This window comes from Scyliorhinus canicula, unplaced genomic scaffold (genome assembly GCF_902713615.1).
Source record: "Scyliorhinus canicula unplaced genomic scaffold, sScyCan1.1, whole genome shotgun sequence".
Classification (NCBI taxonomy): Eukaryota; Metazoa; Chordata; class Chondrichthyes; order Carcharhiniformes; family Scyliorhinidae; genus Scyliorhinus; species Scyliorhinus canicula.
Genome location: NW_024055466.1, coordinates 29,065 through 56,091, shown reverse-complemented (window position 1 = coordinate 56,091; position 27,027 = coordinate 29,065). Strand labels below are relative to the sequence as shown.

The 27,027-nt window shown below is 46.3% G+C and overlaps 1 protein-coding gene across 1 annotated transcript in view; it reads left to right on the top strand.

Moving 5' to 3' along the window:
- Positions 1 to 9,421, top strand: part of LOC119959787 (zinc finger protein 420-like) — a 30,475-nt gene extending 21,054 nt beyond the window's left edge. The window contains exon 5 of the mRNA XM_038787878.1: positions 8,523 to 9,421. Coding sequence (XP_038643806.1) covers positions 8,523 to 9,269 — 747 coding nt within the window. The 3' untranslated portion in view covers positions 9,270 to 9,421. The remainder of the gene's footprint in view (positions 1 to 8,522) is intronic.
- The last annotated feature ends 17,606 nt before the right edge of the window (positions 9,422 to 27,027 follow it).

The following is a 27,027-nucleotide window of genomic DNA, read 5'->3' as shown; positions in this document are numbered from 1 at the left end:
GCTTCTCTTCGCTATCACTGCGCATGCTCCAATACAGGGCGGTCTTGCGCTTGCGCATTGCTCACCTGTGTTCAGGATAGAGGACATTCACCACCGCGGGGGGTGCCGGGTAATGTTCCCGCCATGGCAGCTACTAACCAAGCAGGGAATTGTTAATTATTTCGCTATGATTTGGCGATTGCAGCGGAAATCAGTAATGTTAGGAACTCAGGTAGCATGGTGGACAGTGGTGAGCATGGTAGCACTGCTGCCGCGCAGTGCGTGCGACCTAGGTTTGATTCCAGGAATTTGGTGAATTGTGGAGTTTGCACTTTCTCCCCGGGTCTGCATGGGTTTCCTCTGGGTGCTCTCATTTCCTCTCACAATCCAAGGATGTATAGGTTAAGCGGGGATGGGGAGGTAGGGTGCTCTTTCAGAGGACTGTGAGCATTGCTTTTTCCTTCCATGGTCCAAATTCACCAATATTTAGGTTACGATCAATTCGATGACGTTGTCTGATCCTGATAAGATGTTTGATCTGAGTTTCCTGACTGCAAATCCTCCCCTTCTAACTCTGAAATTGATTTAAAACAGAAAAAAGGGAGTGAGAGAGATCCTACAAAAACAGGTTGTGAAATTGAGCTGAATGAATCTGGTAACTTGTGGGGCCGACACTGGGAAAAAGTGACCACGAAAACTGTTGGAACCTTTTGTGAAAAGTGAACTAGTTTGTTAATGTCCTTCAGGGAAGGGAACCTGCCACCGGCCTGAGCCCACACAAAACTCAGGCCTCTGCAAGAACACAAGAAATAGAAGTAGACCATTCGGCCCGTCGACCCTGCTCTGCCATTGAACACGATTGTGGTTGATCTCATTCTTCAATTCCACTTTCCCGTTAGCTCTCTATGTCCTTTGACTTCCTGAGAGACCAAAAATCGCACATCTCAGCCTCAAATATCATCCACAACCCTCTGGGCTAAAGAATTCTCTGCAAGAAACCAAGAGAGAAAGTAAAAAAGAATGAGGGAAAGGGAGAGGGAGGGAGAACACTGGGGGGGGGGGGGGGCAACAGGTGGCATCGGAGAGGCATTTTCTCGACTGACGACGAATCACAATTTGACAGAATCTCCTAAATATTTAAACTCCACCACCTTGATGATCAGGACAGCAGATGTATGTGAACATCATCACCTGTAAGTTCCTTTCCAAGACAAACTGTCTAAACTTGCCTGACATCCACTTTCCTCTATTTAAATATTGACAAGACTGAACCTATTCCCGTCCACTGGGCCCACATGACGGTGGCCCGGATGAGTACATTTTTTGCGGTGGAGGAAAAATGCGCTAGGTCTGCAGAGGGCCAGCGAATGACGTCCACATCTTCTGGGCATGCCCAAAACTTTGGAGATACTGGGAGGGATTTGCGAACGCCATGTCCCAGATACTGAAAACCAGGGTTGTGATGAGTCCAGTGGTGGCAGTTTTTGGGGTCTCGGAAGCCCCGGGGGTCCAGGAGGAGAGGGAGGCCGACATCTTGGCCTTTGCTTCCTTGGTAGCCCGGCAACGTATACTGCTGGCATGGAGGGACGCAAAGCCCCCAAAGACTGAAGCATGGCTCTAGGACATGTCGACCTTTTTAGGGCTGGAAAAAATTAAGTTCGCCTTGAGAGGATCTGTATTAGGGTTCGCCCGAAGGTGGCAACCATTCATCGACTTCTTCGCGAGGAATTCATTGTTAACAGGGGGGGGGGGGGTAAATTAGAGTAGAATAGGAGGGATAAATAGGCGGGTACTGTTTATGAGAGAGGAGTGGTCTTTATCATAGAATTTACAGTGCAGAAGGAGGCCATTCAGCCCATCGAGTCTGCACCGGCTCTTGGAAAGAGCACCCTACCCAAGGTCAACACCTCCACCCTATCCCCATAACCCAGTAATCGCACTAAGGGAAATTTCTGACACTAAGGGGAATTTATCATGGCCAATCCACCTAACCTGCACATCTTTGGACTGTGGGAGGAAACCGGAGCACCCGGAGGAAACCCACGCACACGGGGAGGATGTGCAGACTCCGCACAGACAGTGACCCAAGCCGGAATCGAACCTGGGAACCTGGAGCTGTGAAGCAATTATGCTATCCACAATGCTACTGTGCTGCATTTGCACTATGTTTCTGCTTTGTGTTGATACTTGCACATTACTGTCTGTAACTATAACTGTTTACAATGCCAAAAACACCTCAATAAAATTGTTTATTTAGAAAAAAGACTGAACCCATTCCCTTCCTGTCCCGGCTACAAACTCCACTCCCTTGCCACCAATTGCATTCCTGTGGCTGAAGCAGACTGTTCAGAACCCTGGTGAAATATTTCACCCCGAGATGAGCTCTTGACCAGATCCACATCATCACCAAGATTGCCGATTTCCACCTCAGGAACATAGCTCGACTCCACCTTAGTCACTGTTCATCTGCTGCAGAAACCATCATCTATTCTTCTGTTCCCTCTCAAATAAATTATTCCAATGCACTTGCAGCCAGACTCCAACATTAAACAACCCCCTCCATCCCATCCCAAACTCTGCTACCCATGTGCTTACTCACACCAGCCGCTGTCCCACTGATCCACTGAAATGCTTCCTTTTAAAAGTCACAAAAAGTTTAAATTTCTCATTCTTCTTTTCATCCATGATAGTGATCATCCTGATCACTGTTGCCTCCTCCACATACATCCCTTCGAGATCTCTGCACTCATTTAATTCCAGCCATTTGAGTATTCTTGATTTGAATCTCTCCATCATTACTGAGTTGCCAAGACCTCAATTTCTGGAATTTCATCCTTAAAACTCCGACTCTCAAACTTACTTTCCTCAGTTAACATTCTCCTTACAATCTAATATCTCCTCATGCGGCTCAGTGTCAATTGTTGTTTTGTAATGTTTCTCTGAACTTTTCTCTGAAAAGTTATATTCTGTTCAAGTCATAATATAAATTCGAATTATTGTCACAGCCCTCGGCAGATATTCAGCCCTATAAATAGGAATTTGTAACTCTGAGTGAAGCAGTTTGATGGACAGTCTGTCATGAAGAAACGTTTCAAAAATGTTGCCCCTAACAATGATGGCGACTGAGCATGCGCTCTGCTGCTCATGCCCCAATAAAGATGGTGGGTGCGCATGCGCACCACTGCCAGTACCAAATAAAGATGGCGGCCGCATAGTCTGGTCTGTAACAAAGCTGTGGCCTCCGTTCAGATCCCAGGCGCCGGTAGGTTATTTTCCGGATTTTCGGTGCAAATAACAAGTTCACGAAGCGCGCCTAATCGAGCTCTCCCTCCGTCCCGTCATTCCCACCTTCACGGATTGTGGATCCGAGAACGAACGTTTTTCTGCGTCGCCATTAATCACACTGCGCATGCTTCACTCAGCTCAGTCCCGCTCCCTCGTTCACGCTGATTGGTTGGAGGACCAGTCACTCCCGACCGGTCCTCCGGTCGCGCCCAGTCTTTGCCTATTGGTCGGTGCTGCCGTCAAGCACTCCGCTCATTGTGAGGTGTCAGGTGAGAGGTCAGCGTCGGGGGACGGGGTTTACAAACTCCAGTGGGGCCCCAGAGCCGAATGTGAAACAATGAACATTCTTCACTCTCACTGTCCGTCACTTCCGGCTTCTCTCGACAAACAATCTCATGGAGACCAGGGGGAGACACTGACCCAGTGACAATGTCCCTGCATTAGTCACCCAGAGAGACAGGAAAATGATCTGGGGACATCGACTCCGATCCATTAAATTAATAAAATCTGGAATTTAAAGTTAGTCTCAATGATGGTGACTGAGGGTCACTGAGAAAATCTTCAATGTCACTGGATTAGGTGAGAAAGTAGGAAACTAGTTAGTTTAACGGCTGTTGTTGGGAAACTGTTGGAATCCATTATTAAAGAAGAAGTAACTGGACATTTGGAAAGTCAAACTGCAATCCATCTGCAGTCTGCGTGGTTTTGTGAAGGGTAGATCCTGTTTGACTCATTTTGTGCAGTTCTTGGAAGATGTAACAAGCCGAGTGGATAATGGGGTCCTGTAGATCTATTTGGACTCCCAGAATACATTTGACAAGGTGTCACACAAAAGGTAATAACGTAAAATCCCACAGGGTTGAGAGATAATATATTAGCTTGTATAGAGGATTGGCTAACCAACAGACAGCAGAGAGTGGGGATTAGATTTATTTACACATGTACTGAAGAAAAATGTTTTTACCCAGAGGGTGGTGATGGTCTGCAATGCACTACCTGGGAGGGTGATAGAGACGGGTTGCCTCACATCCTCGAAAAAAGTGCCTGGATGAAGACTGGCATGTCATAACATTGAAGGCTATGACCCAAGTGCTGGCAAATGGGATCAGGTAGGTTGGTCAGGTTTATCATGTGTTGGTGCTAACTTGGACTAAAGGGCCTCTTCTGCAGTGTGAAAACAATGAAAGGAAAATGAAATGAAAATCGCTTATTGTCACAAGTAGGCTTCAAATGAAGTTACTGTGAAAAGCCCCTAGTCGCCACATTCCAGCGCCTGTTTGGGGAGGTTGGTACGGGAATTGAACCGTGCTGCTGGCCTGCCTGGGTCTGCTTTAAAAGCCAACGATTTAGCCCAGTATGCTAAACCAGCCCCTCTGAGTTGCTGATGGTACAAGGTTCAGTGGCATCATAGATAGCATAGATGATTGCATTAAATTGCAAGAAGATATTGACAGACAAGGTGAATGGGCAAGATTGTGGCAATATAAACAAGTGTGAGGTTATCTGTTTTGAACCAAAAAAGGATCGAAGTGAGCACTTTCTGAATGGAAACAGGTTCAGTACAGTGGGTGTCCAAAGAGACTTGGGGTTCATAGAATCTATGGTATGGAGACAGGCCCTTCGGCCCAAACTGGTCCGTGCCAACCAAAAAACTCATCTAAGCCAATCCCATTGGCCTGTATTTGGCCCATATCCGTCTGAACCTTTTCTATTCATGTATCTGTCCAAATGCCTTTTCAGTGTTGTCAATGTCCCTGCCTCAACTCCTTCCTCCGGCAGCTCATTCCATACTATCCTCTGTGTAAAACCATTACTCCTTGGGTTCCCATTAATTCTTTCCCCTCTTAACATACACCTGTGCCCTTTAGTTCCCGACTCCCCAACCCTGAGAAAAAGACTGAGTGCATTCACCCTGTCCATGCCTCTCATGATCTTATACACCTCTATAAGATCACTGCTCAGTCCCCTACGCTCCAAAGATAAAGGTCCTGGTCTGTCCAATCTCTCCCTTTCACTCCGTCCCTTGAGTCCTGGCAACATCCTTGTAAATCTCTTCTGTGCTCTCTCCAGTTTAATAACATATTTCCTATAGCAAGGCGACCAAAACTGAACACGATACTCCAGGTGCGACCTCACCAACGTCCTGTACAACTGCAACATAACTTCCCAACTTCTATACTCAATGCCCTGACTGATGAAGGCCAGCATGCCAAAAACCTTCTTCAGAGAATTTACAGAGCAGAAGGAGGCTATTCAGCCCATCGAGTCCGCCAGAACTGGATAGCCCTTACAAAGAGCACCCTACTCAAACCCACTTATCTACCATATCCCCGTAACCCAGTAACCCCCACTTAACCTTTCTTTTGGGACACTCAGGGCAATTTAGCATGCCCAGCCCACCTAACCCACATATCTTTAGACTGTGGGAGGAAACAAGAGAACACACGCAGACTCCGCAAGGACAGTGACCCAGCTGGGAATCGAACCTGGGACCCTGTAGCTGTGAAGCAACTGTGCTAACCACTATGCCACCATGCTGCCCTATCTACCTGTGACTCCACCTTTAAAGAACCGTGCATATGAACTCCAAGATCCCTCTGTTCCATGATACACACGAAGGCCCTACAATTCACTGTGAAAGTCCGACCTTGGATTTGATTTTCTGAAATGCAACTCCTCACACTTATCTGTATTGAACTCCATTTGCCATTTCTCGGCCCACTTCCCCAGCTGATCAAGATACTGCTGCAATTTTTGATAACCTTCCTCACTGCCGACAGTACCACCTATTTTAGTGTCATCTGCAAACTTACTGATCATGCCTTGTACATTCTCATCCAAATCGTTGATATAGATACAAACAGCAATCTCCTAGTTACTGATCTCTGAGTTACTCCCTACTTAGTTAATTACTCCAGTTTCTCAAATTTAGAACAGATTCCCAACCAGCCAATCAGCTTTACTCTGAGGTAAGTTATTTATATTTACTGTTCCGAAGCTGCTCCTCCCTGGATTTGCGCCAACTCCTCTCCCTGCTGCCTAGGCCGTGAATTCCGAGGTACGTTATTTATATTTACTGTTCTGAAGCCCCTCCTGCCCGAGTTCACACCAACTCAGCTCCCAGTGTTGGTGAGATTCAAACCTGGGTGTCTGGAAAATCGTTAGGACAGTAACTGTCCTGTAAGGTAATGAGTCCTTTTCCCAATTGGCCGAGGAAGGGAGTGTGTCACAAGGATGGATGTGTTGGCCGATTAATGGCTGGAGGATGGGGGCAGGTCATGTGATCAAACCTCCAGGAATACATTTAATCAAAGTTGGCGAGGAGAGAATGTTGTGAATTTCTATCCTAAACTGACAGTGAGGTTAATGTAAATTTACAGGATACTGGAAGTGGAGGTTTAACAGACAGGAAACACAAACCAAACGTCACATCGCGATCTGACAGAGTCACTCGATTCATCAGAACCTGAATTTCAGCAGTATCTGGGTGTGGAAGGTAAAAGGTTTGTCTGTTCTGTCTGTGAGGGAAGATTTCAGGTCTCAGTGTGACTGGAAAAGCCCCGAGATTCACAAACCGTGGTTAGACCAAACCTGGAGAACTGTGTTCAGTTCTGGGCAACAAACCTGAGGAAGGGTAGAATGGCCTCGGAGGGAGTGCAGCACAGATTTACCTGAGTGATATCTGAACCCCCCGGGGTTAAATTACAAAACTAGATTACACAAACGAGTCAGAGACATGATGGCGCAGAGAATGGCATTTGGCCCATTGAATCCATGCTAGCTCTCTGGGGCAATCCAGTCAGTCCCATTCTCCAGCTCTATCCCTGTATCCTCACAGGTTTATTTCCCTCAGATGTCTGTCCAATTTCCTTTTGAAATCAAATCATTCATTGTCTCTATTTTCAAACTCCCTCATAGGCAGCAAGTTTCAAGTCATTGCTGCTCGCTGTGTAAAAACATAGTAGCTGCACGGTAGCATTGTGGATAGCACAATCGCTTCACAGCTCCAGGGTCCCAGGTTCGATTCCGGCTTGGGTCACTGTCTGTGCGGAGTCTGCACAGCCTCCCCGTGTGTGCGTGGGTTTCCTCCGGGTGCTCCGGTTTCCACCCACAGTCCAAAGATGTGCGGGTTAGGTGGATTGGCCATGATAAATTGCCCTTAGTGTCCAAAATTGCCCTTAGTGTTGGGTGGGGTTACTGAGTTATGGGGATAGGGTGGAGGTGTTGACCTTGGGTAGGGGGTAGGGTGCTCTTTCCAAGAGCCGGTGCAGACTCGATGGGCCGAATGGCCTCCTTCAAAGAAAATATATGGGCAGCACGGTAGCATGGTGGTTAGCATAAATGCTTCACAGCTCCAGGGTCCCAGGTTCGATTCCCGGCTGGGTCACTGTCTGTGCGGAGTCTGCACGTCCTCCCCGTGTGTGCGTGGGTTTCCTCCGGGTGCTCCGGTTTCCTCCCACAGTCCAAAGATGTGCGGGTTAGGTGGATTGGCCATGCTAAATTGCCCGTAGTGTCCTAAAAAGTAAGGTTAATGGGGGGGTTATTGGGTTACGGGTATAGGGTGGATACGTGGGTTTGAGTAGGGTGATCATGGCTCGGCACAACATCGAGGGCCGAAGGGCCTGTTCTGTGCTGTACTGTCCTATGTTCTATATCTCATATCACCTCATATTTCCTGTACCTTTTACATACAAACTAGGAACAGGCCACTCGGTCCCTCGAGCCTGCTCAGCATTATAACTGTGTCACCAGAAGCATAGTTTCAGTATCAGTATTACTGTTTGTGAAACTCAAGGTCGAATTTGCTTTGCCATTTATTCTCTTTAGTATGACTTGTAGATATAGAAAATCCCTCTTCACCTCTCTCCTCCCAAAGAGGGTTTTATAATAATCCAGCAGTTTTCATGGTCACTTTTTCCCAGTGTCGACCCCACAAATGACCAGATTCATTCAGCTCAATTTCACAACCTGTTTTTGTGGGTTCTCTCTCACCCCCTATTTTCTGTTTTAAATCATTTTCACAGGGTGTTCGAAGGGGAGGCTTCAAAGTCCGGAAACTCAAGCCAAGCATCAGAACAGGATCTGACCGAGTCCTCAATTTATCATACCCTGAATATCATCGAACTTTGAACATGGAAGGAAAAAGCATTGTTCACAGTGGGGAGAAACCGGACACATGTGTGTGTGGACGAGGATTCGCTCGATCATCAGGCCTCACAAGCCACAAATGCAGTCACAATGAGGAGAAACCGTGGAAATGTGCGGACTGTGGGAAAGGATTCACTTACCCATCCAAGCTGGAAACTCATCGACACAGTCACACTGGGCAGAGACCATTCACCTGCTCCAAGTGTGGGAAGGGATTCACCCAGTCATCCGACCTGGAGAAACACCACCGAGTTCACACTGGGGAGAGACCGTTTCAATGTTCAGACTGCGGGAAATGCTATAAAAGTTCTGGGAGTCTGATGCGCCATCAACATGTTCGCACTGATGTGAAACCGTTCAGGTGCTCTCAGTGTGGGACTGGGTTCAGACAATCATCTCACCTCACTGTACATCAGCGAATTCACACTGGGGAGAGGCCATTCACCTGCTCAGAGTGTGGGAAGGGATTCACTCAGTCATCTGATCTGCTGAATCACCAGCGAGGTCACACTGATGAGAGACCGTTTCAATGTCCAGACTGTGGGAAGAGCTATAAAAGTTCTGGGGATCTGATGAGCCATCAACGTGTTCACACTGACAATAAACCATTTCGCTGCTCTCACTGTGCGACTGGATTCAGACGATCATCTCACCTCACTGTACATCAGCGAGTTCACACTGGGGAGAGGCCATTCACCTGCGCCAAGTGTGGGAAGGGATTCACTCAGTCATCCAACCTGCTGACACACCAGCGAATTCACACTGGGGAGAGGCCATTCACCTGCGCCAAGTGTGGGAAGAGATTCACTCAGTCATCCAACCTGCTGACACACCAGCGAGTCCACACTGGAGAGTGATCGTTCACCTGCGAGGAGGAATTTACCGCTTCATCCCACCTGCTGACACACCGAGGCCACAGAGCAGATACATTAACGGCGTTCAAAAAGCATCTTGGCAAACACATGGATAAGATGGATATAGAGGGATATGGCACAAGGGTTTTGGCCAAGGTAGCTATCATGACCGCTACAAGCTTGGAGGGCCGAAGGGCCTGTTCCTGTTCTGTATTGTTCTTTGATCGCTATGCATGATTGAATTTTGCTGTTCTTCACATTCAGGACTGAACCATGTTAGTTTGGGTCTCTTTCTGCTGATAACAAAATCCAGCCCATTTACAGGGGCTAATATTCTGGCTAAAAGTCAAATAAATAAATTTGTGATACATACGCAGTGCATTGAAACTTTTTAATATCTCTGACATAAGTCAGTTCCTTTTGAAGTACTCTCGCCCTCCCCTGTCTGTTCCATCCTCACCTCCAACAAGAAGTCTGAGGAGCTTGTGGAGCTTCTTTGTGACTGCGATTGAGTAAATCCGATCAGCTGCCTCTGCTGCCTCCCTCCCTTCCACGAGCCCACCGGACCAAACTGTCTCTAAATTTCATCCTTTCCCGAGCCCTGAACCCACATCTTTCTCTAGTTTCTCTCCCATCTCCCCTCATGCCCTCTGAGCTCATCTTGTCCACAAGACCCAGCTCCTGCTCCATCGACCCTATTCCCACTGAGCTACTGATCAGCCAACTACCCTGTGTCCATGGCTATTGTCAACATTTCTCTCTCTTCAGGTACTGTTCCTCTGTCCTTCAAATCTGCCATCATCACCCCCTCCTCAATAAAACAAACCCTTGACCCTGCCATCCTTACAAATTATTGTCCTCTCCTCTCCAAACTCTTTGAACATGTGGTAAGGTCTTGGAGAGGATTATAAAAGATACGATTTATAATCATCTAGATAGGAATAATATGATTAGGGATAGTCAGCATGGTTTTGTGAAGGGTAGGTCATGCCTCACAAACCTTATCGAGTTCTTTGAGAAGGTGACTGAACAGGTAGACGAGGGTAGAGCAGTTGATGTGGTGTATATGGATTTCAGTAAAGCGTTTGATAAGGTTCCCCACGGTCGGCTATTGCAGAAAATACGGAGGCTGGGGATTGAGAGTGATTTAGAGATGTGGATCAGAAATTGGCTGGTTGAAAGAAGACAGAGAGTGGTAGTTGATGGGAAATGTTCAGAATGGAGTTCAGTTACGAGTGGCGCACCACAAGGATCTGTTCTGGGGCCGTTGCTGTTTGTCATTTTTATAAATGACCTAGAGGAGGGCGCAGAAGGATGGATGAGTAAATTTGCAGACGACACTAAAGTCGGTGGAGTTGTAGACAGTGCGGAAGGATGTTGCAGGTTACAGAGGGACATAGATAAGCTGCAGAGCTGGGCTGAGAGGTGGCAAATGGAGTTTAATGTGGAGAAGTGTGAGGTGATTCACTTTGGAAAGAATAACAGGAATGCGGAATATTTGGCTAATGGTAAAATTCTTGGTAGTGTGGATGAGCAGAGGGATCTCGGTGTCCATGTACATAGATCCCTGAAAGTTGCCACCCAGGTTGATAGGGTTGTGAAGAAGGCCTATGGTGTGTTGGCCTTTATTGGTAGAGGGATTGAGTTCCGGAGCCATGAGGTCATGTTGCAGTTGTACAAAACTCTAGTACGGCCGCATTTGGAGTATTGCGTACAGTTCTGGTCGCCTCATTATAGGAAGGACGTGGAAGCCTTGGAACGGGTGCAGAGGAGATTTACCAGGATGTTGCCTGGTATGGAGGGAAAATCTTATGAGGAAAGGCTGATGGACTTGAGGTTGTTTTCGTTAGAGAGAAGAAGGTTAAGAGGTGACTTAATAGAGGCATACAAAATGATCAGAGGGTTAGATAGGGTGGACAGCGAGAGCCTTCTCCCGCGGATGGAGGTGGCTAGCACGAGGGGACATAGCTTAAATTGAGGGGTAATAGATATAGGACAGAGGTCAGAGGTGGGTTTTTTACGCAAAGAGTGGTGAGGCCGTGGAATGCCCTACCTGCAACAGTAGTGAACTCGCCAACATTGAGGGCATTTAAAAATTTATTGGATAAGCATATGGATGATAAGGGCATAGTGTAGGTTAGATGGCCTTTAGTTTTTTTCCATGTCGGTGCAACATCGAGGGCCGAAGGGCCTGTACTGCGCTGTATCGTTCTATGTTCTATGTTGCCACCTCCCAAATCCTTGCCCATCTTTCCCAGAACTCCCATGTTTGAATCCCTTCAATCAGGTCTCTGCCCTGTCACAGTGAAATACAAGAGACAAACAGAATCTCACCCGGAGAGAAAGACAGACAATCCGGGAGCTTGGACCCAACACTGATATGTCCAGAAGACAAGGGTAGCAGTACGGTCATTATCGAGAGACAACAATACCTGCTGGAGACAGACAGACAGACAACCAAATAACACAAATCACAAGACCAAGCTACCTAGACCCATATACCCCAGATAGGAAGGAGAATTGGAGACAGACTGGAAGAACTCACTGCAGATACGTTAACCAAACAGATGAAATATCTGAGGGGACAACAGGACGAACTAAGGAAGTTCTACATGTTCCTTAAAATACACAAACACATGATGATAATCTTTATTTTCACAAGTAGGCTTACATTAACACTGCAATCAAGTTGCTGTGACAAACTGCTAGTCGCCACTCCACCACCTGTTCGGGTACACCGAGGGAGAATCCAGAATGTCCAATTCAACAAGTACGTCTTTCAGGACCTGTGGGGGGAAACCGGAGCACCCGGAGGAAACCCACGCAGACACAGAGATAACGCGCAGAATCCGCACAGAGTGACCTAAGTGGGAAGTGAACTCGGAACCCTGGCCCTGTGAAGCAACAGTGCCAACCACTCTGCTCCCATCAGAGAAATACCACCAGACAGACCCATTGGATGAGACTGAGAAAATCCTACAGAATCATAGAATTTACAGTGCAGAAGGCCATTTGGCCCATCTCGCCTGCACCGCCCCTTGGAAACGGCATCCTACTTTAGTCCATGCCACCACTCTATCCCCGTACCCAATAACCCCACCTAACCTTTGTACGTGCACTAAGGGGCAATTTAGTGTGGCCAGTCCCCCTAACTTGTACATCTTTGGACTGTGGGTGAAAACTGGAGCACCCGGAGGAAACCCACGCAGACACGGCGAGATTGTGCAAACGCCACCCAGTCACCCAAGGTCGAAATAGCTGACACATCAAGACACTGCTCCTGGTAGTTGATGGTATGGTGGTTCAATAAATATAATAAGTGGATTAAAAGTGTGTGTAATATAGAGTTAAAACTGAAAATGCCAGATTAACTGAACAAATCTGGCAGCATCACAGAATCCCTACAGTCCAGAAGGAGGCCATTTGGCCCACCGAGTTTACACCAACTCTACAAAAGAGCACCCCACCCAGGTGCACTTTCCCTTCCCTCTGCCCGAAACCCCATATCACCTTTGGACACTAAGGGGCAATTTATAGCGTGTTTGCACTGGGGAGAGACCATTCACCGACCTTGAGTGTGGGAAAGGATTCACTCGAGTCTACCCACCAACGTGTTCATTCTGACACGAGACCTTTTAAATGTTCCGCCTGTGAGAAGAGCTTCAAAGGCAAAATGGATCTGCTGATTCACCAGCGCAGTCACACTGGAGAGAGACCGTTCACCTGCTCCGTGTGTGGGAAGGGATTCACTCAGCATTCCCTCCGGCTGATTCACCAGCGCAGTCATACCAGGGAGGGAGCGTTCATCTGTTACCTGTGTGGGAAGGGATTCATTCGGTCATCCACCCTGCAGACACACCAGCGAGTTCACAAGTGCCTCCAAGACTCTGCTGTTATTGATATTAATCACATCCAGGACTGAGCCCAAATCACATCCAGGACAGAACCATGTTCATTCTGACAGCTAGAGTTGTTTGAGTTGATGTTAATAATCCCTGAAACTGAGATTAGAATAGATTGGTGCTTGATAGCCGGCACAGACACAATGGGACAAAGGGCCTTGTTTTGTGCTGTAAAACTCTATAACTCTAACCCATCTCACTTCATACCAACATGTTCACTCTGACACAAGACATTTTATGTGTTCTGACTGTGAGAAGAACTTTAGAAGCAAAATGGATCTGCTGACTCACCAATATGCTCACATTAGAGAGAGACCGTTCACCGCTCAGAGAGTGAGAAGGGATTGTTTTCCTGTTGTGATTCTGGTCTCCCCGGCACCCACTCCCTCCTCCCCCTCCCTTCCCCCGCCTCCCCCCCCCCCCCCCCCCCCCCCCCCCCCCCCCCCCCGGCTGTTGTATTCAACCCAGCTCCTCCTCACTCTCTCACCATGACTGACACTGAGCATGCTCAGAGCACACACCCACACTGCACCTGCGCACTGGCCTCGTACACTCACTGATAGGGGACTTTCTGCAGCCCGGGGGATTCTGGGTAACGCCATAGAGCAATTAGTAAACAGGAAGATTCTATTTCCCAGTTAGCAAAATAGAAGATTCACAGTTAGGCAAGATGCTGGGGATGAAGCACAATGAGAGATTTGGAAACTTTATTTAATACAAAAGCACATTATTCTGATATCACTTAGACATGGGCAGCAAGCAGACTGAACTACAGTATTTACAACACCTGGGATGTGGTAAATCATCCCATCAAATCAGTGATAGGTTTGTTTACTGTTCATAATTGTGACTGGGTCACACTCACGATTCATGCAAAATGCAACTCCCCAGGTTCACTGACCCATTCCCTCCAGACCTGTTTTCGCTCCAAGGGTCTTGACATCTGCCTCAGTCTTTATCCAGCCATGTATGTTCAGCTCACACTGCCCAACAACCAGCCTCTCCTGCACTGGGGCACAGGGTTTCCATCACCAAAAATCTGTCCTGATCCACCCACATCGACGCTGCCACCAAGAAAGCACAACAGCGCCTATATTTCTTCAGAAACTAAGGAAATTTGACATGTCCACACTACTCTTACCAACTTTTACAGATGCACCATAGAAAGCATCCAATCTGGTTGCATTACAGCCTGGTATGGCAACTGCTTGGCCCAAGACCACAAGAAACGTCAGAGAGGAGTGAACACAGCCTAGTCCATCACACAAAGCTACCTCCCATCCATTGACTATCCACACCTCCCGCTGCCTGGGGAAAGCGGGTAGCATAATTAAAGACACCTCCCACCCAGCTTACTCACTCTTCCAACTGCTTCCATCGGGCAGGAGATACAAAAGTCTGAGGACACGCACAAACAGATTGAAAAGAGCTTCTTCCCCGCTATTACCAGACTCTGAAACGACCCTCTTATGGACTGATCTGATTAATACTACGCTCCTGTATGCTTCACTCAATGCCTTTGTCTACGTATTTACATTGTGTACCTTGTGTTGCCCTATTATGTATTTTCTTTTTAGTTTACTTTTCATGTACAAAATGATCTATTTGAGCTGCTCGCAGAATAATAATTTTCACTGCACCTCGGTACACGTGACAATAAAATCTAACCCAAATCGAGGGAGCAATCTGCCTCTCTTGCATTGGTGCACTGCATTTCCCTCATAACACAGTGGCACAGAAAGGTGACAGCACAAAACAAAGGCACTCAACAAATTGTATCTGTGCCAACTTTCTGCAACAATCACAATCCGCTGTCATTGGCCCTGAACTCTGCAGATATTTTTCTCCTCAAAAGATACAAACAGATGAGCAAGGAGCTGGAGTTGCTATTCAGCCCAGTCTGCTCCACCATTTAATAAGGTCATGGCTGATCTGATAGTAACAGATAGTTGCCCAATTCTCTTTTCAAGGCATCAATTGAATCTGCCTCCACCACATTTTCGAGCAGTGCATTCATGATCCTACATGCAGCACAGATTGTTTCTCTTCACATCATAAGGCATAGTAGCAGAATTAGGCCACTCGGCCCAATGAACCTGCTACGCCATTCAATCATGGCTGATATTTTTCCCATCTCCATTCTCCTGCCTTCTCCCCATAACCCCTGATCCCCTTATTAATCAAGAACCTATCTATCTCTATCTTAAAGACACTCAGTGATTTGGCCTCCACGGCATTCTGTGGCAAAGACTTCCACAGATTCACCACACTCTGGCTGAAGAAATTCCTCCTCATCTGTTTTAATTCCTCCTCATCACCTGAGGAAGGAACTGTGCCCCGAAAGCTAGTGAGTCGAAACAAACCTGTTGGACTTTAACCTGGTGTTGTAAGACTTCTTACTCTGTTTTAAAGGATTGCAACTGTAGTCTGAGATTGTGTTCTCTGCTTCTAGTTTTTCCTACAAGTGGAAACATCTTCTCCATGTCCACTCTACCCAGGCCTCGCAGTATTCTGTAAGTTTTAATAAGATTCCCCCATATCCGTCTAAACTCCAACGAGTACAGACCCAGAGTCCTCAACTGTTCCTCATACGACAAGCTCTTCATTCCAGGGATCCCTCTTGCAAACCTCCTCTGGACCCTTTCCAAGGCCAACACATCCTTCCTTAGATATGGGACCCAAAACTGCTCATAATCATAGAATTATCATAGAATTACAGTGCAGAAGGAGGCCATTCGGCCCATCGAATCTGCACCGGCTCTTGGAAAGAGCACCCTACCCAAGGTCAACACCTCCACCCTATCCCCATAACCCAGTAACCCCACCCAACACTAAGGGCAATTTTGGACACTAAGGGCAATTTATCACGGCCAATCCACCTAACCTGCACATCTTTGGACTGTGGGAGAAACCGGAGCACTCGGAGGAAACCCACGCACACATGGGGAGAATGCAGACTCCACACAGACAGTGACCCAAGCCGGAATCGAACCTGGGACCCTGGAGCTGTGAAGACATTGTGCTTTCCACAATGCTACCGTGCTGCCCAAATGGGGTCTGATCAAGGCCTTACATAGCCTCAGAAGTACATCCCTGGTCTTGTATTCAAGCCCTCTCGACATGAATACATTGCATTTGCCTTCCTAACTGCCGACTGAACCTGCACATTAACCATTTGCTTTTACATTTTTTTAAATTTAGAGTACCCAATTCATTTTTTCCAATTAAGGGGAAATTTAGTGTGGCCAATCCACCTACCCTGCACATCTTTGGGATGTGGGGACGAAACCCACACAAACACAGGGAGATGTGCAAACTCCACACGGTCAGTGACCCAGAGCCGGGATCGAAACTGGGACCTCAGCGCCGTGAGGCTGCAGTGCACCTGCACGTTAACCTGAAGAGAATCTTGAGCAAGGTCTCCCAAGTCCCTTTGAGCTTGTGATTTCCTCAGCATTTTCCCATTTAGAAAATAGTCTATGCCTCCATTTCTCCTTCTAAAGTGCATAACCTCACACTTTTCCATATTGTATTCCATCTGCCATTTCTTTGCCCACTCTCCTAGCCTTGCTCAGCATTGCTTCTTTTTCTAATCACTTTAAGTGAATGCCCTGTTTATAATCTTGCCCTAAATATGACTTGGTCTTAACGTGGTCTGTTTTAAAGTGGTCAAGTGCCTTTCCATGTGAGAACTGTTCAAGAAACTTATTAGAATTATTTGTAGCTAGGGCAGCACGTGGAGCAGTGGTTAGCTGTGGGACGACAGCGCTGAGGACCCGGGTTTGAAATCCCGGCCCTGGGTCACTGTCCGTGTGGAGTTTGCATATTCTCCCCGTGTCGGCGTGGGTTTCACCCCCACAACCCAAAGATGTGCAGGTTAGGTGGATTGGCCAGGTTAAATTGCCCCTGAATTCGAAAAAAAATAATAATAATTGGGTACTCAGAATTTATTTTAAAAAAAAAAGGATTATTTGTAGCTTCCCCACCAATCAGTTTTTTCCTAAAACGCTGGCTTTGAAAGTAGACCAAGGCAGGCCAGCAGCACAGTTCGATTCCCGTACCAGCCTCCCCGAACAGGCGCCGGAATGTGGCGACTAGGGGCTTTTCACCGCAACTTCATTTGAAGCCTACTTGTGACAATAAGCGATTTTCATTTCATTTCATTTCAAGTGACTTTATTTTCATCGTGAGTTAACTGAAGTGTGTTCCTAACCTCTCATTATCTAAATTTCCATTCACCATTTTTCTATCCGCCTGACCCAGTCCATGGCTTTCTCCCTCATTGTCTAAAACACATCAGCAACTTTTGTATAATCCTGGTACATACATTTCAGTCTAAATCATTGATATATACCGGAAAACTGGAGCCCCACTGGAAACAGATGTCCAGGCATCATTCAGTCCAGCATGTAACTAACAGCAGCAACAACAGCTGAATCCAAACCCTGCTGTTGCCTGTGAACTTGCTGATGTCTGTGCAGGTTGTTTGACTGAGTGAATCTCCTCCCACACACGGAGCAGTTAAACAGCCTCTCCCCAGTACCGCTCCGACGTGTCGGCCACACGGTAACACAGTGGTTGGCACTGTTGCTTCAAAGCTCCAGGGTCCCAGAATTCCCGCTTGGCTCACTGTCTGTGCGGAGTTTGCATGTTCTCCCCATGTCTGCGTGGGTTTCCTCCAGGTCCTCCAGTTTCCTCCCAGAAGTCCAAAAATGTGTAGATTAGGTGGATTGGCCATGCTAAATTGCCCCGAGTGTCCAAAAAGGTGAGGTGGGGTTATGGGTTAGGTTGGAGGTATGGCTTAAGTGAGGTGCTCTTTCCAAGGGCTGGTGCACTCGATGGGCCGAATGCCCTCCTTCTGCACTGTAAATTCTATGATTGTGTTTCAGTGTGAACTCGCTGGTGTTTCCATAGATTCAGTTTACCTTTAAATCTCTTTTCAGTCAGAATATTTAAAAGGTTTCTGATCAATGTGAACAAGTTGGTGTGAAGTCAGATAGGATGACTGAGTAAATTTCTTGTCACACATGTGAACTCGCTGGTGTTGCAGAAGCTGGGATGAACATGTGAATCCCTTCTCACACACGGAGCAGGTGAATGGCCTCTCCCCAGTGTGAGTGCGTTGATGTGACAGTAAATTATTTTTATTTTTAAAGATCTTCTCACACACGGAGCAGGTGAACGGCCTCTCCCCAGAGTGAGTGCGTTGATGTGACAGTAAATTCTTTTTACTTTTAAAGCTCTTCTCACAGTCAGCACATTTAAAAGGTTTCTGATCAGTATGAACAAGTTGGTGTCTCAGGAGGATTGATGACTGAGTGAATCCCTTTCCACACACGGAACAGGTGAATGGCCTCTCCCCAGTGTGAGTGCGTTGGTGTACCAGTAAATTCTTTTTACTTTTAAAGCTCATCTCACAGTCAGCACATTTGTAGCGTCTCTGATCAGTATGAAAAAGTTGGTGTCTCAGGAGGATTGATGACTGAGTGAATCCCTTCCCACACACGGAGCAGCTGAATGGCCTCTCCCAAGTGTGAGTGCGTTGGTGTGTCAGTAAATCCATTCTGCGTTTAAAGCTCTTCTCACAGTCAGCACATTTAAACGGTCTCTGGTCAGAGTGGACCCGATGGTGAGCCCGGAGGTTTGACAAATCATTAAATCCCTTCCCACATTCCAAACAGGTGAATGGCCTCTCCCCAGTGTGAGTGCGTTGATGTAACAGTAAATCCTTTCTGCTTTTAAAGCTCTTTTCACAGTCAGCACATTTAAAAGGTTTCTCATCAGTATGAACAAGTTGATGTCTCAGGAGTTCAGTTGACAGAATGAATCCCTTCCCACACACGAAGCAGGTGAATGGCCTCTCCCCAGTGTGAGTGCGTTGATGTGTCAGTAAATTATATCTGCTTTTAAAACTCTTCTTACAGTGATCACATTTAAATGGTCTCTGATCAGTATGAACAAGTTGGTGTGTCAGGAGGTGTGATGACCGAGTGAATCCCTTCCCACACACGGAGCAGGTGAACGGCCTTTCCCCAGTATGAATACGTCGATGAGTTTCCAATTCAGACGGGTAATTGAATCCCATCCCACAGTCCCCACATTTCCACGGTTTCTCCATGGTTATCGACAAGTTGTCAGGTGTAGGTGGGATGCAGATTTGAGGTCACTATCAGATCAGCCGTGATGTTATTATATGGTGGAACAGGCTCACGGGGCTGAATGTCCTATTGCTGCTTCTTGATTCCTTTGGTGCGGATGTCCTTATGTCTCTCCAACTTGGATCATCAGTTGAAGCCTGAGTACGGTGTCTCCCTGATGTAAATGCTGCAATTTAATTTCATGCTTTGTGATTGGTTAAAGCTCAGTTCCAGCTAACTGTGGAAAATTACTTAGATGTCTGTGTCTCGGTGCTTTTCCAATCACAGTGATTTTTGACATTTTTTCTGAAAGACAAAACAGACGAACATTTCTCCTTCCACGTTGAAAGGCCGGTCCTGATGAATCAAGTGACTCTGTCAGATCTCGACATGATGTTTGCATCTGCAAATATTCTGTAAAAGGAGATTACATTGAAATACTGTCAATATATACGACACAAACATGCCATTCTGTACCGATACTGCTGTCAATACTCGGCACACATCTCCGACTGTCACACCTATCAAATCTCAGCCCTTCAGCTGGTTTTTGATTCAATTTTCTCTTGTGCTTGTCCTGTTTCCTTTTGAAAACATCTCAGCACTTTCCTCAACTCCTTTCCATGGTAATGAGTTGCACATTCTGAACCTGTGATAAATAAATTTGTCTGTATTGCCCCCTTGGATTTATTTGTAACTATCTTGTATTTATGACGTGTTGTTTATTGATGGTCACTCTCTCACATCGCCCCTCTCCAAACTACTGATAATTTAAAAGATTTATAGCAGGTCACTGCTTCATTTATTGTTGTCGATAGAAAAAGGGCTCCACTCCATTTAATCTTTCCTGAGAGCTGTCAATGCAGGATAGAATTCGCAAAGAGACAAACCTTTCTGTTGGGTTCAGTTTGTTGTGTGCAAAGTCTCCAATTCTAACCCCCTGTAAAAGGAGTTTACAAAAGCCATCACTGTCAGTCCAGGATAGAAATTCTGAACAGACAATTTTAGTTTCTCTGGAACATTTGTCCCTCTCTCGTTCCCCCAAAGCTGTAAATCCCCGTCCCACACACTCTCCCTACTCCCTGGGCTGAAATCCAAACCCATCTCACCATCTGCACCATTTATTTCCTTCACTCCCAGTTTTCTCCCTCCCACTCCTCTGCCTGGGTTCAGTTCTCCAGTTCCTGTCTGCAGACTGACAATAAAATCAATGGGTCTTATTGGGGGTTTGGGGCCTCCAGCGGGTGTTTGTGAATCCTCCCCGCCCACATGCCAGGGTTTCCTTCCTTGGCAGAGATCAGAGTCCTCATTGATTTGAGTGCAAAGTGTAAGCTCTTATTTATTATCCCCCCTCCCCCATCCTGTGATGTGAATCACCCTCCAGTGTGTGAAGCAGGATGGTGCCCGTTAACCCGGGCCTGTTCCCGGGAGGGAGGGAGAAGCTCCGCAGCTGCAAACCAGGGAGCTGACAATGATGGTGAAGGGTTTGCTCCAGCTCACAATGCCCGGGGACTGATTGACGGCGGGTTCGGGCCAATAGGAAGAGGGGGCGGGGCTGGAGGACCAAACAAGAGCGACTGGTCCTCCAGGCAATCAGAGTGAATGGGAGGCGGAGCAAAGCCGGGGCTCTCGCTCCCTCCGCATGCGCCCGGCCACCCGGGCCTGTCTCGGAGAAAAGCCCGAGCAGCTTTCGCCGGTTCAGCTCCTGTATCCTCACTTCGTATTCGGGGCTTCGGTCTGCACGGAGTGTCTGTGAAGCCTTTGGACCCATCCGCCGGCTCCATCCCTCCCTCATGACTTACCAAACCGAATTTGACCGGCTCACAATTTCCACCCAACCGCCTGAATCCTGAGTTGTCATAGGTACTGCGCATGCTCAGGCCTCACGTGGGAGACCGGGGCTGAGCCCCGCCCCTCATTCACTCCGATTGATTGGAAGACTGGCTGCAACCACTCGGTCCTCCAGGCCCACCCCTCTCTTCCTATTGGACGAGAGCTGCCGTCAATCACTCTCTGGCATTGTGAGCTGGAGCATGCGCAGTGCCTATGCTGGACTCGGCTTGGAGGGTTCACTGAAACCTCTCCAAACCAATAAAAAGTTTCCGGGCCCGGGTTTGCATCGAGCGGCGGGACAGCTGCGGCCTGCTCCCGGTGACAGGCCTGAGTTAACGGCCGCCGTCTTTATGGAGGCTGCAAACCCGCAGGAGGCAAAACATCAGAGATAGAGTTTGTTGTGAAACCAATGGGATATTGTAAAACAGGAGGTCAGGGTTACAGTCAACAACAACTACTTCTATTTATATAACACCTTTAACATCATAAATCATCCCAGTCAACTTCACAGGAACATTGTAAAACAAAGTGAGACACCGAGACACAAAAGAAGATATTAGGACAGGTGACCAAAAACTTGGTCAAAGAGGTGACTTTTAGAGTCTGAAAGGAGGTAAGTGAGGTGGAGACGGGGAGGTTTAGGGAGGGAATTCAGTGCTTGGGGCCGAGGGAATTTAAAACCATGGTGGAGTAATTAGAATCGGGGGTGTGCAAGAGTCCAGGATCAGAGTTGTACAGATATCTCAGGGGGTTGTGGAGCTGGAGGAGATGACAGACACAGGGAGAGATGAGGTCATGGAGCCATTTGAAAATGAGAGTGAGAATTGACTGGGAGAGAATGCAAGTCTCGGAGCACAGAGATCATAGGGGAAAGGAACTTGCTGTGAATTAAGACATGGGTAGCAGCCTTTTGGATGGCTTTAAGTTTACAGAGGTAGAATGTGGGAGAGCAGCCAGGTGTGTAATGGAATTGTCAAATCGGGAGGTGACGAAAGCATGACTGAGGTTTCAGCCCCAGGCGCACAGACACAGGAGAGAGGCCGGATAATGTAACGTGGGTGGAAACGGGCAGTCTTTGTGATAGCACAGGCATGAGTCCAAATATGTGCAGGTTAGGTGGATTGGCCATGTTAAATTGCCATAGTGTCCAAAAGGTTAGGTGGGGTTACTGGGTTATGGGGATAGGATGGAGGTGTGGGGTTAGGTAGGCAGCCTTCAGGACGTTCGGCAACGCAGTATCGCCAAGCAGAAACTGATAGCCAAGTTCCGCACGCATGGGTACAGCCTCAACCGGGACCTTGGATTCATGTCGCATTACATTCACCCCCCACCATCTGGCCTGGGCTTGTGAAATCCTACCAACTGTGCTGGCTTGAGACATTTCACATCTCTTTAACCTGTGATTATCCCTCTCTCCAGTTGCAATGTTTGGAACTGTAAAGATTTAATTACCTGCAGACACGCACTCAAAGTATCATCTTGCATCATTGAATTTCTCGAAATATGTGGTTGTGGAACCCACCTCTTCATTCACCTGTGGAAGGAGCTGCGCTCCGAAAGCTAGTGATTCGACACAAACCAATTGGACTTTAACCTGGTGTTGTCAGTCTTCCTACTGTGCCCACCCCAGTCCAATGCTGGCATCTCCACATCCAGACTAGGAAAGCGGAGAACCAGGCTGAAGCTCCGGGGTTCCACACGGCAGATCAACTCAGCAACCCAATTCAAGGGCAATTCAGGGTGGGTGTAAATGAATAATGAAAATGTCAATCTTGTAACTTTTCCACTCATGGAAATGAATGGGGTTTGATAATGTTTCTGTGCAGTATTAAACCGAGGGCCTTTAAGCAAACATGATAATCACTACACTACAGAAACAGGGAACAGCGCTTCGTGCACTGACCGAGAATAGTAAACAGTGCATCCTTATTGCACTGAAGACCCTTCTATTGTGGGAGTACAATTTGACTGAAAATTAGGCAATTGGTGGAGAAATTAATCTGACTTTTGAATCATAAAATGCCACAACACATTAGAAAACCATTCACAACTAACACGTGTGAACTCTGACTGCGATTCCTGCCAGTCTCCATCACAGAGTATTTTGCAGGGTATCATTTGGAACTTTGCGGGTGTCAGGTAATGCATTTGTTTAACTATTGAACAATAAATAACAATGATACAACTTATCTGCCAATTTAGATGAGTAACGTCAATAATGTTTCGAATAATAATAATGAGGGACATTTGGTGTGTGAGGAGACGTGATAACCAGTGCACTGAAAAACAGCTGATTGACAATGAGCCCATTGGAAAATCTGTTGTGCTATCTGTAAAAATGATCAAAGTCAAATAAAAATATAGATTGAACAAGAGCAAATTGATTAGTCTCAATGTCCATCTCTTTCTGTGATCTTGAAGTTTCTCTATTCCAATTATTCTTCCAATTTGCTTTTGAAAAAGGAGTTTCTGCAGAATCCTTGCTCAGTTTGATTTAATGAGAACGTTCCCCTGGACCAATGACCAGAAGATTCGGACATGAAGATGGTGTAGTTTATGATACAAACATTATGTAATCATGCAATTGGTTTCATATTGAATTTACAAAAGTGTATTTTGCTGCTGAAGCATCTTGTCATTATTTCTGAGTTGATAACAGAATCTAATTACATTTGATCTACATCCTATTCACAGAGTCTGTCTATTAGAGAGGGATTTGTAAAGCTTAACAAAGCCCTCTAGAGATCACTTTGCTGAAGTAGTTTACTTTATTAGATTTCAAATGAATTATGAAATGGAGAAATGTCTGCCCAGCAAATATTTCCTCTCATTCAGTAATAACATAATTCTTATATTCCTTCGAAAAACATCAAACAATTTTACTCAGTATTTGTTGCATTACTCAAAACTTGATATTATTTGATATTTATGTCCTCATCTGAAATTGAGACTCTGAAATATACAACAAACATGACTGACAAAGAAAATAAAGTCACTGGGTAACATAAGTTCTGTTGAGTTCATTTGAGATTGGCCACGTCAGTTTTTAAACAAATACCTTCACAGGTAGGAGATTAAAGAATGATAAGTTTATTATATTTTACCCTCTTTGTTCTGGGTATGAAACATTCCGCTGCCTTAATCCCGTTCATGTTAATGAAACGAGGGGTGACAGCAAATCCGCACTGAGCCTGAATTTCCTCATCTCCCTGAGTGGCTTTTCCTGTTTCTCTACCACAAAGCCCGATTTTCAAAAAGGTGTTTTAGTTAAATCTCTGCCATTCCCTCTAATTCAGTTAGAATATCATTTGCCTATGTCTGTATGAACACACATTACCATTAGATATCTTTCAGATGGTGATTAAAAATGTTAATCTACATCTGGAAATCCATTAAATTCTGTTGTGGACTGAACAAACTGAGAAGATCTGAACTGTATCAAAATGGGATCATCTTTTTCTGATCTTTGCTTCTTCAATATTCACAGAATTCTCTGAAAGTTGAGGCCGAGGAGGCCAAATATATATCTAATAAATGGGATTCAGATGATATGCAGAAACAAACGCATGTTATCCAAACATCCCTCAAACTAAGCGAGAAGAATTCAATGTTCCTGCACAGTTTTGAATGGAGGATCTTTCGCGAGTTAGATGAACATGTTAACCACTACACCACAGAAACAGGCAGCAGCGGAGCAGCCAATGGACCTATGCTATGTTCAACTGCAGTGTCTTGTTGCAGCTTCTGATGGTTAGGCTGAGAGGCCATGTCACTTATTATTCTCCTCCACCTTCCCCACATGTTTATTTCCAGCAACTTATTTTCATTTCTTCCATCGATCTGTTTTTTCCTCCACCATTGTCCCCCCCCCCGGACAATCTGCTCCCTGTTCCTAGTCTTCCTTTCACTCACTGCTAACTTTTATTCTGCCATTAAGATTCTAATCTCTTAACGCGCCACTGTCAGCACTGTTCTTAGCCTCTATTACCCCGATTTACATTCCCTTTTTCTTTCTGTCATTTTAGTCATTCTCCACCTGTCCCTAGCCCTCTACCCAGCCCCACATCTCCACAAGCTCCCTGCCCTGCCCCATCCACTGTCCACCCACAATAGTCTAAATCTGACCCTATTTGCAGTTCTCCAGCTTTGACAAAGAGTCACCCAGACTCAAAACGTCAGCTGCCATCTCTCTCCACAGAGGCTGTCAGACCTGCTGAGATTGTCCAGTATTTTCTGTTTTTGTTTCCGATTGAAGAATCCGCAGGAAGTTGCTTTTATCTCACAATTAGACATGATTGAGCCAGTTATTATGTTCATCTGCATCTGTAAGTACATTAAATTCTGTTGCGGTTGAACAAACTGCCAATATCGGAACTGTGTCAAAGCAGGAAATTCTTTATCATCTCACTGCTTCTTGAAAATGCAGCACTTCAGACTTTGCTGAATCCATTTTTGTGGCTGATGTGAGACCAGATCTCCTATTCCTCTCACATACGAGATTCAGGTAATATTCAGGGACAAACGGATGTTGTGGAAAGTTTTCCTCGGACTAAATGAGAAGCATTTAATGCTTCTGCCAGTTTCAAACCGGGGACCTTTCACGTGTTAGGTGACTGCAATAACCCTACTCTACACAGCTGGCACCCGGGCTTTTCACACTAACTTCATTGCAGCCTACTCGTGACAATAAGCGATTTTCACTTTCACAGGACCCAATGGACTTGTGCAACATTAAACTGCACAGTCTTGCTGCAGCTTTCAATGGGCAGCACATGTGGTTAGCACTGTGGCTTCACAGCACCAAGGTCCCAGGTTCGATTACCGGTTTGGGTCACTATCTGTGCGAAGTCTGCACGTTCTTCCTGTGTCTGCGTGAGTTTCCTCTGGGCGCTCCAGTTTCCTACAAGTCCCGAAAGATGTGCTTGTTCGGTGAATTGGAGATTCTGAATTCTCCCTCGGTGGAACTGAACAGGCGCAGGAGTGTGGCGACTAGGGGATTTTCACAGTAACTTCATTGCAGTTTAATGTCAGCCCACTTGTGACAATAATAAAGATGATTATTATTATTGTCAATGTCCTCTGCACCCTCTCTAAGAACTTCACATCTTTCTTACAGTGTGAGGCTCATATCTAAGGTTCCATTCCAGAGGTATAGAATTGAAAAGCACGAAGGAAATGTTCAACTTGTTTAGAATTAGACAACACTGGGAGCACTGACAACATTGGTGATCTCCATTTAGAAAAAGAAAATAGAGGCACTGGATAAGGTCCAACAAAGATTCATAATAGACCAGAACTGAGAGCATTTAACACTCATGATGTGGAGATGCCGACCATCAGGAGCATAGAGACACAGAGAGATCTGGGCGTGCAGGTCCACAGATACTTAGTGGCAGCACAGGTGGAAATGGTGGTGAAGAAAGCAGATAGCATGCTTGCCTTCATAGGACGGGGTATTGAGGATAAAAACTCAAAAATTATGTTACAATTACATAGAATGTTGGTGAGGCCACATTTGGAACACTGTGTCCCAATTCTGGTCACTGCACTACCAGAAGGACGTGGAGGCTTTGGGGAGAGTACAGAAAAGGTTTACCAGGACGTTGCCTGGTATGGAGGGGATTAGATATGAGGCGAGATTGAATAAACAGGATTGTTTTCCCTAGAGAGATGGAGGCGGAAGGTGACCTGATAAAAGTTTATAAAATTATTAGGGGTACAGAGTGAACAGTGCAGAAATGGCAATTACAAGGGGGCACAAATTCAAGGTGAGGGGGGAAAAGGTTCAGTGGAGATGTGCGGGAAGAGTATTTTACACAGTGGCTGGTGGTGGCCTGGAATGCACTGCCAAGTGAGTTGGTTGAGGCAGATACGTTTACCGACCTTCAA